The 12,071-nt window shown below is 39.4% G+C and overlaps 1 protein-coding gene across 1 annotated transcript in view; it reads left to right on the plus strand.

Moving 5' to 3' along the window:
• The window catches only part of LOC105429339 (uncharacterized), a 16,054-nt gene continuing 3,983 nt past the window's right edge, over positions 1 to 12,071 (plus strand). The window contains exons 1-15 of the mRNA XM_025218824.2: positions 1 to 377; positions 2,746 to 3,060; positions 3,214 to 3,621; positions 3,887 to 4,028; positions 4,255 to 4,481; positions 5,525 to 5,683; positions 6,311 to 6,463; positions 6,607 to 6,744; positions 7,907 to 8,219; positions 8,331 to 8,530; positions 8,730 to 9,073; positions 9,860 to 10,119; positions 10,251 to 10,571; positions 10,671 to 10,759; positions 11,643 to 11,983. Coding sequence (XP_025074609.2) covers positions 293 to 377; positions 2,746 to 3,060; positions 3,214 to 3,621; positions 3,887 to 4,028; positions 4,255 to 4,481; positions 5,525 to 5,683; positions 6,311 to 6,463; positions 6,607 to 6,744; positions 7,907 to 8,219; positions 8,331 to 8,530; positions 8,730 to 9,073; positions 9,860 to 10,119; positions 10,251 to 10,571; positions 10,671 to 10,759; positions 11,643 to 11,983 — 3,495 coding nt within the window. The 5' untranslated portion in view covers positions 1 to 292. The remainder of the gene's footprint in view (positions 378 to 2,745; positions 3,061 to 3,213; positions 3,622 to 3,886; positions 4,029 to 4,254; positions 4,482 to 5,524; positions 5,684 to 6,310; positions 6,464 to 6,606; positions 6,745 to 7,906; positions 8,220 to 8,330; positions 8,531 to 8,729; positions 9,074 to 9,859; positions 10,120 to 10,250; positions 10,572 to 10,670; positions 10,760 to 11,642; positions 11,984 to 12,071) is intronic.

Here is a 12,071-nt window from a genome sequence, read left to right on the forward strand (position 1 = left end):
GGAGAGATGTGCGACAAAGGTGCGGATGACAAAACCGAAGTGCCGGCGTACCAAATGCTTCAATGCAAGCTGAGCGCTCGTCCGAGGCGCATCCGGGCGAGACTTCCTCCGGGACGATCGCTCGCACGGTTGTTCTCCGAAAGAGAAGTTTTGAAAGGGAAGTGGTGAAAAAGTCAGAGAGAGACACCGAAGAAAAATATCGCGAGGAAGGTCCTCTTTACTTCGCTCGTTGCTCGATCGGCGCGAAAATAACGCGAGTATAACAATCGCGGCAAACGATCGATGAGGGAAGATGGCACGTTACGTCGATCTCGCTGCGTCCTTTATTATCCTCCTGCTGATGGTCCACCTGGAGCAGCTGGTCCTGCACAAACGAGGTATCGTTCGTAGTCCGGATAACGATTAAATTCCCGATCAAACTCGCTAGAGTTTCAATCCGCCTGCAAGACCGCCCAAGATTGTTAAAGAACTTTGCCTATTATGCGAGAAATTCGTATTTAAATTATTAAAAAAAGAGAGAAAAAGAGAGTTTGATTTTTCTAATATTTTTTACTTTTATAATAGATTTTTGCATAATTTTTTCTAATATTTTTTATTTTTAATAGATTTTTAAATTCCCGATCAAACTCGCTAGAGTTTCAATCCGCCCGAAAGACCGCCCAAGATTGTTAAAGAATTTTGCTTATTATGCGAGAAATTCGTATTTAAATTATTAAAAAAAGAGGGAAAAAGAGAGTTTGATTTTTCTAATATTTTTTACTTTTATAATAGATTTTTGCATAATTTTTTCTAATATTTTTTATTTTTAATAGATTTTTAAATTCCCGATCAAACTCGCTAGAGTTTCAATCCGCCTGAAAGACCGCCCAAGATTGTTAAAGAATTTTGCTTATTATGCGAGAAATTCGTATTTAAATTATTAAAAAAAGAGGGAAAAAGAGAGTTTGATTTTTCTTATATTTTTTACTTTTATAATAGATTTTTGCATAATTTTTTTCTAATATTTTTTATTTTTAATAGATTTTTGATTCATACAAATTTTCACATACATAATTTCAACATACGTTGAATTGAGATAGAATCTACGACTCTTAGAAAGGTAATTATGTAAAAATTATTAATATCGTAGAAGAAATTTCTGAGAAAATTTGTCTCAAATTTCAATAACGCACTTCTTTACTTACGTATTATAGAATTACGGAGTCGCTGATATTTGCGATCGACTAAATTTCATTGCGTCGCGACGACGCTCATTGCATATACGAGTGTTAAGCAAATCATCCTATTAGTCGGGTCTCCATTGACCTAGGCTTATTTATCCATTACGCGGAACACCGCGTTCGATATTTCAAGAAACGATTCCAAGGAGTGAGGATCAACCGCCAATATTCTAATAGATATCAATAATTGTATTTAAGTGGGCGACATGGGCGCAGGCAAAATTTTTCTTAAGGAACAAATTTTCCACATATACAAATATATACAACGCGGAACATTCCGCCGCGACTTTGTTTATAATAATGTTTATTTTTTTTTTCTTTATTATGAACAATCAAATTTATATATATATATATATATATTTTTTTACATTTGATGACTATTATAAAATTCATTAATTCGAAACTATATTACAGTCTCAAAAAGAATATACGCCCGACGCCCATGGTGGTTTCGTGCACACGGCGCGTCGATTGATACAAATTAATTTTCACATTATATGTAGATCGGACGCATTGAGGAACAATTGAGATCGCGAAAGCGCGCTATTGGAGGATCTCTGAGCTCTTCGTAGAAACTGTTTGCGCGCTAGATTGATAAATTTTACAGATAAAATTCAGACTCGCGTTTGTCAGCGAGAAAACACACGATGTCTAAAGAGAGAGAGAGAGAGAGAGACAAGGTTTTGACGCTTTTCATTCTTATCAATGTGCAAAGCACATTTTTTTCCCACGCTAGTTTCTCTCTCGCGTATTTTCCCTGATAGATCCACTAAATAATCTCTCATAATTTTTTTATCGAGACGATACAACAGAATTCTACTACTTTTTTTTTTTTTCGACGTTTTAGTGCATTTTTCTTAGAGTTTTGCGATGGTACGAATAAGAGATTTGTAGAAATTTTAAGTGAACGATTGGGAAAGGATTGGGAGAGTGATAAGCTTGACAAAAATCAAACAGAGCATTTGACCTAGATGCGAGATCTCCATCTCGTTCTTCTGAAGTTAATTTACGACATTCACAAAGCTATAAAGCGAAGCATTTAAAATTGTACTAATAAACCACGCATATATCTCTCAATTTATACAAATAGATCATAAATAGATCATAGAAAAAAGATTAGTCTTAAATGAAGGAAAATATTCTCGTAAGCAAGAATATTATAATTTTCTTAAAAAAATTTTAATTTTAACTTGATTGAATTTCTATTCGATGCAAGTATCACTTTTGAAATTTATAGAAATTCGAATTTCTATAGATTTTAATTAATCCCTGGATCAAAAGACGTTTGTAAAATTATTATAATTTTATTTATCAATACATGTGTATTTATAAATAACCTGTGTCGGCAAAGCTCTTCTGTTATTGGCATTATTTTGATTTAATGATTTGAACCTGAAAGTTCTTTTAATTTTTATAATTAAATTAATTTCAATAAACACACACGAAGACACACGTGACATTCGCGTCTTTCTGCTCTTTCAAATAAATTTACGCGTCTTGCTTATTCTTTTTTTTCTCGAAACAGCGCTCGTTGTCGAGGGAAGAATGGAGGCTCGGTTCGAGAAATGCTGCGGCCTTGGCACCTCTTGGGCTCGGGAGGGTCTTAGGTGCGAGAAGTTCACCGGGCCCGTGACCGGGGTGCCGAGGGTGGAGCAGGGTCTCTGCCTGGAGGCAGTGGACATCTGTTGCGTTCGGGCCTACCACGAGTTGCAATGTGAGAAGGGCAAAGCCGACGCGCGCAAAGGTCTGGCCTGTGTGACGAGCGCGACATCGCAGAAGACATCGAGGACACCCGGCCGCGGGGATTACCATCGCGACTGTTGCGAGGGCTGCAAGCTAGGTTTTTACAAAATTTATATTTCACGAAAATTCAACGAGCTTCATCTTTAGCAAAAAAAAAAAAAAAAAACAACAACAACAGGACAAATTTGTCCGGAAAAATCTTGATTAACGTTGACTAACGTTGACGCACTTTTTATTAATATTTTCCTAGGAATCCTCGCGGGCTCTATGGGTCAGGGATGCTCCTTCAAAAACTTTGCGTTCGGCGCTCCTTGGGATCCCGCGTTCTTGGAATGCTGTTACGAGGCGTCGCCTAGCACCACGACGGATCTCACGAGCGAATTTTCGAGCGAGAGCTCGACCGAGACCGAGCCAGAGTTTTCATCGTCATCCTCGCCAACGTCCTCGACATACTCGCCGACGCCGTCGTCATCGTCATCGTCGCCAACGCCGTCGTCGTCGCCGTCGCCGTCGCCGTCGCCGTCATCATCGTCGTCGCCGTCGCCGTCATCCTCACCATCGTCGTCGGCTTCTTCGCCTACATCATCCCTCTCCACATCGTCGGACGATCCGTCCTCTACATTGTCGGAATCCACGTCGTATTCCATACCAACTCCGGGTACCACGCAATTTGCCACCAAACATAATTTTACTGTCAATTTCGTCAATCGCCGCGCAGAATATCTCTCTCTATCGTTAAAAAAAAATTTACAGATTACATATATAAGCAAAGATATATTTGTGAATAAAATTGCTCTGTAAATAAATCGAGTCGAGTCGCACGTTTCCTTAAGCGAGAAGGAATATCGTGGCACTTTCCCTTCTTTTTATGCTCTGTGTACGTCGAGCGCGACTTTAAGCCACTTTAATGTTCCGCTTCACAGAGGTGGACGATATCTGTCAACTCATGAAAGGCATGCTCTGCTCTGACATTTGCGTACCGACGCCGGGCTCGTATCGTTGCGAGTGCCGCCCCGGCTTCACTTTATTGGAGGACGGGAAGACTTGCAAGCAGAATCCAGACAGGTAAACGAGTAACGCGGATATTCCATTAATACGGATATTCCTTTCGTTCCGCGGTGGAAAAATTGCATTTGCGGCATGATCATTCCGTTATTTCCACTTAATTATCGCGGCGATGCGATGCGACACCGCGAAAGCTGCGGGATCGCGATGAAAGAGCCAGCTGGGCGAGGCGCGTCTATTTTTCCACGGCGAGAAGAGACGTTAATAATTCAATCTCCGCTTTTAGATGTCGGCCTACTCACCCCTGCGAGCATCGGTGCACCGACAACGGGGTGGCTGTCACGTGCAGCTGTAATCCGGGGTACGACTTGGCGGACGACGCGCGTTCGTGCATCCTGAGATCGTCGAAGGGCAAGAAGAACGTCGACGACGACGACGACGACGACGACGACGAATCGTCGCCGTTGTGTCCGTCGGGCTATCGCTACAACGCCACCCGTCAGGTGTGCGACGGTATGTACAATTCGAGAGAAGGTAACACTTGGGTGCAGGTAAGAGAGCGAAGTGACGTTTCACCTTTACTTCACACGTAACAACGTGACAACGGAAAGCACAGCTCCTTGCTCTCCCCCGTTTATTTATTACGATCGATTCCCTGTTGTGCCGATCTCGTCTCGTCGATCGATCGCCATTTTAATCGGCCATCTCCACCAATTTTCGTTGAGATCTTGACACAACAGATCCGACACGGCAATGCAGGAAATTGTGTCACGCTCTCGCTTTAGTTAGTTTTTTGTACTGTTCGATGTTTCTAAAAGGTACTTACAACGAATATTTATGTATACGATATATAAATTTTTTTCGCAACAAGAGTTTTGCAACAAGGAAATGAGGGGGTAATCTATTTTCAGATCTGATTATCGATTTAGAAATATAGCTTTGACCTGTGTTGGAAGTCTGTTAAGTATAGTAACAGCACTTTGCAATGAAAGCAATTATTCTGAAATTTATATGTATAAATTCAATTAAGAAAAATGAAAAAAAAAATTACACCTCTAGCCTAGATTATATCTAAGATTTAATCCTGTTAAGGCCAATGCCTATCTATCATCTTAAATCTTATTTCTAAATCTTTTTATTTATAATTAATTAATTATATTATTTATATTAAATTTTAATTAATATTTTATTTATCCTGTAGATGATATTTTTTTTGTACATTTCTCGATTAAGCGACCATTTTATTTATCCGGCACGAGATCTTATCGACGACAGGGAATCGACTGTATTATGCTAGCGTGCTCGTCGATGTTTGATGTTTCACGATGTTGCGCCGATCGTGTCTCTACGGCTATTGTTATCTCTGTCTCGCTTTGTGTGAATTGCGAATCGAACTTGTACCTTGGTCTTCTTTTTTTTTATCATTCGGCGAGATATTAATTCCCGTTCAACTCGCGCTGCGCAATGCTTGTTTTTGCGATCGTGCGTTCGATCTTTCGCATGTGATCCACCACTTTTCACTGGCGTCGCCTCATTCACGCCGATCCATCGATCAGACGTGAACGAATGTTTGGAGCGCAACGTGTGTCCCAGCGGAGGGTGCCAGAACACCATAGGTTCGTACATCTGCATCACGGGAAAATCTGCGAAGAACGCACCCTACGAGGCTTGCCCCCCGGGCTATCAATGGGACTCGCTGGCGGGTATATGCGCAGGTAATCAAAAGTTATTGTTTCCTTCATTTTTTATTAACAAATTATTAGGGGTACCCCCTAGTAGCAGTAAGTAATGTCGTTTTTTCAGATAATGAATAAGCATTGCCATTTTGTTCGTGATTTATTATTACATAATTTAATATAATAAGTAAATTTATTTTTTTTAGTGTAAAATCGTAAAATTTTGAAAGAATTTGAATGTAGCATTAAGAATAGAAGGCCAAAGTATGGATAACGTGCATATTTGATGCTTTACAAGGGTAGTTTTTTCGAAAGGGTAACGCTACTAGTGCCAACAAATGCCAAATTAACTCAGCTTTATCCTAGAGTATCAAAGCATGCGTTGTGGTTTAAAAAAATTAAAAAATAATCGATTTCGATCTTTCCGGCGGACCAAAATCTGAAATATTTTACTACAAAATTTATCCTCATTTTACAAGAAGGTAATTGAAAATTTGCCAGAAAGATGGAAAAAGATTATCAACAACGATGGAGATTATTTTATAGATTAACTCGTACTAAAGTGTTAAGTAAAATAAAATTTTGCGCATCAAAAAGTGACATTATGGGTACCTCTAATATATTATTAATTAAAATTATAATTACGTGTCTTCTTTGTCTTCCTAGATATCGACGAGTGTGCCGTCTTATCGGACGCCTGTGCCGCCGACAAGCCGTTCTGCGTGAATACCCAGGGTAGCTACACGTGTCTAGAGATGACCGGGGTGAAGTCCTGCCCCGCGGGGTTCAAGTTCGACAAATCGTTGCAGCAATGCAGGGGTAAAAAGAAAAAAAAAAATCTCCTCCCGATCGATCACGCCGTCGAAGTGACGCGTGGATATATCGATGAAATGAGGAATTTTCTAGGTAGGGAGAGATTTTCCCTACCTCACGTAATCCCCTTATGCTTATTTGTTAATCAGACGTGGACGAGTGCGCGGAAGATATTCACAGCTGTCTGGCAGATGTCGAGCAATGCCGAAACACCGAGGGTGCTTACGAGTGCGATATGAAATGCGGGAAAGGATTCACATACAGTATCGGCCTGGGAATCTGCATCGGTGAGAGCCTACGTAATCTCTCGATGGTCTCATTCAGATTTTCTATGTTACGACTGCGTGTTACGGTGTTACGGTGTGCACGTATAACGCGGCATGGCCGTCCGGCTTTCCGACAAGACTTAAATATTTATCATCGTTTTCCGAATTTAAATTTCCGGTCTTCCTGCTGGGCGAGCGCACGCATGCGCGCGCGATCTCGCGCGATCGCAATTTTTCCTTCGTTGTAAAAGAAAATCGATCGAATCGATCATGGATTAACACGTCGTGGATTCTATCTTGGAAATGAGTTTCAATTCGCATCCACGATCTGATGTAACGCATGCAACTCTTCGACCCTCCCCGTATCTCTTGCGCATGTGAGTAAACAAGCTTGACTTCTTAAGCGACTGGCGCTTTCGATAACGCCGTTTGCGAGCACAATTAATATATAATATTTATATTATAATAATTAATTAATATACAAATAGAAATTTTCTGAGCCAAATTGGCAGCATTAAGATTAAAAAAAAAAAAAAAGAAAGAAAACTAAAACTTTGAAAAAAATTACATGGCATAGTCTTCATCATGTGAAACTTTTGTTAACATTCTCAATTTTTTTTTTTTTAATAGATCATAGGAAAAAGATTAATCTTAAATTAAGGAAAATATTCTCATAAGCAAAAATATTATAATCTTAAAAATGTTAGTTTTGACTTGAATGAAATTTCTATCGACACAAGTATTATTTTTGGTCAACTAAAAATTAAAAATCTTCTATATATATGAATATATAATCTCTTTTATATATATATATATATATATATATATATATATATTGAATCAAATAAAATATTCTCAATGCTATCTGCTTATATATAAGCAAGAATATCAGAATCTTCTTAAAAATGTTTATCTTCATTTGATTGAATTTGTATTGATGCATGTTATTTTTGTATTGATGCATATTATTTTTACTCGAAATTTTTACTTAAAAATCTTCTATATGAAGATCATAATATTTTTGCTTACATACAAGAATATCTATAGCTAGCATCAATACTAAAATTTTCTCTAACAAGATAATATTCTTGTTTTTTTTATTTAAGAGCTAGCTGTAGATATTAAGAAAGATGTAATCTTGATTTAAGACTAATTTTTTTTCTGTGCACGTATTTTCTTTTAGACGTAGACGAGTGTATCGAGTCGAGGAATCCTTGTCCTGATCCCACCACGATATGCGTTAACACGAAGGGCGCGTATGAGTGTGCAAAGACAACGTCGACAACGAGTACCTTTCCGCGTTCTCCGACGACCAACGAGGGTCCGCCTGGTCGGCAAAAAAACGTGCAATCAGGTTCGCGGCTGATTTGTTCCGCCGGATACAAACCTTCGAATGACTCCGGAATGACGAGGTGCATTGACGTCAACGAGTGCAACGAGCGATTACATTCCTGCGAGCTCGACGAGCGTTGCGTTAACGAAATCGGTAGTTACAGGTAGGTACAGCGAAATTCCAACGATATTTTAACGAACATAGACTGAAAGCGGGACTTTAACAAAAATTTAATCTTAACTTCTTAATGTGACGTTTAAAAAAAAAAAAATAGGTGCATACCGATTGAAAATGATATGTCAAACGACGATGACAAGGCTACGTCTACCACGGAGGAGGTCGACGACGATCAACGCGACGATCGATTCAGCAGAGGATACAAATTGGAGCAAACGAGCTCTCCGTCGGTCACGAACGAAGTCGAGGATTGCGGCGCCGGTTACTTTTTGGACGGGAAGTCTCGCCGCTGCATCGGTAATCGTTTTTTATTTATTTTCACATTGAATAAAGGGATAGAAGGATGAGAAGGATCAATGTCGTAAATCAAGTTCCCTTCCAGGCTGTAAGGCCGAAGCGCAAAAAGCAAATTCTATTCTATTTTCACACATTGAATATTTTGCGCGCTATTATCAAAATGGCGATTCGCGATGATCTGCTAATTTGTATATCGTAGATGTCGACGAATGTGCCAATGGAATAGCGACTTGCGGCATGGGTGAGCGTTGCGTGAACACGGAGGGTGGTTATCGTTGTTCTCCAACTTGTCCACCCGGTTTCCGGTTGCGCAACAACAATTCTCGATCTGCGTACGGAGCCGAAGATGTCCCTTGTGAGGACATCAACGAGTGCCTGCTCGGTTTGCACACTTGCAACGGCCCGACTCATTATTGCGTCAATACGAATGGCTCCTACGTTTGCGGAATACGGACCAGGGCTGTCAGCGCTGTCGGATCGACGACCAGCGGCATGACAACGGGAAGGCCGTTGTTCGCTGCTTCGCGCTACAATAAAATACAAGTAAGTAACTTAAGCAACGAATTTCGTGACAGCATTGATCTTGAACGATTCGCAAATCGCACGTCTCGTGACAATTTATTACTTTAAATAACATCACATAACATCAGGATTGAATAGTAATGAATTTTACTAGTAACTTAAAAAAAGTTAACTAGTAAAATTAGAAGGTTAATAATTTTTAACTTAACTCAGTTAATTTTGAAACGAATTAATTTATAACTTCAAATTTTAGTTATTTCTAAAACACATAGATTTTAACTTTTTTCCTAAATTAAAAATTTACCTACGTAGAAGAAAAAAAATGGTAAAAGAAAAAAAAACGCATTTCTAAATGTAAAAAAATATTTCTTTGTTATTTCATTTCAAATTTAATTTACAAATAAAGTTTTAAATTTATTCGATGATTCATATCGCAATTGTTTTACTATCTAAAATATTTTAATTTAAAAAAATTACGACATTCTAATCTAACATGATGACATAATGCTTTTTAAAATTAACTTTTAATTTAATTCAATTTTAACGCAATTTTTAATTGAATCAGTTTTTTTGTTTTCATGTAATACACATTTAACACATAACTTTAAGATTAATTTTGTAAGCCATTAATTTTAACAACATAACTTAGTTAGAAAAATAATATTAATTTACCCAATCCTGTTAGTAATGATATCGATGACGTTGTCGATTGTCTTGAATGATTACGCAAATGCACATTTGTGTAAAAATTGTTACTTCAAATATTTGTAATCACGTTGTAACTTTCATCTCATATTCATATTTCAGAATACGGATCGTTATTGGTCCACGGAGCCGTGCAGACTGGGATACAAGAGAGACGCGAGTACGGGCTATTGCGTGGACATCGATGAGTGCGCGGTCGGGCCAGGATGTCGAGATCACGAGAGATGCACGAATACTCCGGGAGGCTACGATTGCTCGCCCCTCTGCAGTACCGGCTGGTATTTCAGCACGACGACGAAAGGCTGTCAGGATGTAGACGAGTGTCTATTAGGCAGGCACGATTGTCCTCAGAGTACGCACAGGTGCGCGCTTTCGACGAAATCGCGTATTTCGCGTCTTTTGTAATAATTATTACAATTGATATAGCAATCATTTTTCTCTACGACCGACCGACACTGGGACTATTCAGATTTATGAAACGTTGCATCTGCAGATGCGTCAACACCAACGGATCTTTCATCTGTGAGTTGATACCACCCTGCAGCCGCGGCTACAGACGGGCCTTCAACGGTACCTGCCTGGACATCGACGAATGTTCCGAGGGCCTGCACAACTGCCGACTCAACTTGCATCAGTACTGCGTGAACAAAGAGGGTAGTTTCGAGTGTTTGACCAGGCTGCCGTCCTGCCCAACCGGGTACCAGTACTCCTTAGGCACTCGACGATGCGAAGACATCGACGAGTGCTTGCTCGGAGAATACAATTGCGACGCAAAATTCTCGGAGAGATGCGTCAACCTACCGGGTACATACAGGTACGAGGAAACTTTTTTACTAGTAGTAATCTCTGTGATCGTGATCGATATTTAAAAAATAGGAGAGTTTAAATGTCTGATGAATTGCGTATCTTGCAGGTGCGAGAGACCCCCTCCTCCTCGCCAACGCCAACGACCCGCTTGTCCATCCGGCTATCGTTATCATCCCCATTTACGCAGGTGTACAGGTAAATCTAATTTTTTTTCATGAAATTTGTCCTATAAAATATTGAAAATCGCTTTCACACGGAAAGAAACACTTTTGCTGGCAAATCTAAAAATTTGGCTAGATACAGATCTGAAAACGATTTTGATTTTGAGCCTTCAAAATTATTATATACAATGTTCAAATTGACTGTTAGAAGACCAAACATTTTTGCAGTATTATCATCATATTTAAACGTTCTACAAGATAATTTTGATGGGCCAACAAAATTATTTTCAGATCTGTATCTGGTCAAATTTTTAGATTTGCCAGCAAAAGTATTCTGTCCGTGTATAAATTATAAAATGTTTATGGAATTTAAAAATTTGTTTATTTTTGGTCGTAGACTTCTTATTTTTTCATCTGAATGTAGCGTAAGAGTATAAAATTAGTTGTTAGGCTAGTTGTATTAACAACGATTTCAGATATTTTTCGTATTTTCAGAACTCGTCAGAGAACGATATTGATCTCAGGATTAACTGATTGGTGCATGTTTGATAAATTCTGCCTGGATGAATTATATATTATTTCTATCGGCTTTCAATATGCTTATTCAATCACACGTACGATTTATAATTAGTTGCAGTGCACACATATATACATTGCGCGATAAGTCGATACTATATTTGTGTTTCGTGTGCCTGTGTTTTTACACTTTAATTGCTTTCAATATATCGCTTTTTCTTTCAGAGAAATGTAATTTGAAGCTTAAATAATGTTTGTTGTGTAAAAAAAAAAATAACAACGCTTTTCTGTTAAATAACATTAACATTTTAATCGTGAGAGAACAACCCGCTTTAATAATGCAAAACAAAAGATACTTTTAACGTTCGCCGTTCGGTAAGTTTTTTTCTTGAAAATTATAGACATTGACGAGTGCGCGGAGGGGCTGGATACGTGCGGTGACGAGATTTGCTACAACCAACCAGGTGGTTACAGCTGCTCGAGGCCGCCCGTTCCGGTATCCAGAGGACCGACCACGACCGCGATACCGGCACCGGTGAACCAGAAGTGCATGGCCGGCACCAGGTTCGTGAGGAATCGCGGCTGCGTCGACATCAACGAGTGCAGGGAGCTCGTGGACGTTTGCAGCAGCAACGAGGAGTGCGTCAACACCATGGGCAGCTATACGTGCACCTGCAAGACCGGTTTCAGGCGCGATAATCTCACGCAGGCCTGCGTCGATATCAACGAGTGTCAGTTGCAGGTAACGGCCACGACGACGACGACGACGACTCTCCGATGCTCCCGTGTATATCACGTGTGATCTGATATTTATTGCTTATAAATCTAGG

Source organism: Pogonomyrmex barbatus, unplaced genomic scaffold, assembly GCF_055798465.1.
Source record: "Pogonomyrmex barbatus isolate J1 unplaced genomic scaffold, ASM5579846v1 scaffold19, whole genome shotgun sequence".
Taxonomy (NCBI): domain Eukaryota; kingdom Metazoa; phylum Arthropoda; class Insecta; order Hymenoptera; family Formicidae; genus Pogonomyrmex; species Pogonomyrmex barbatus.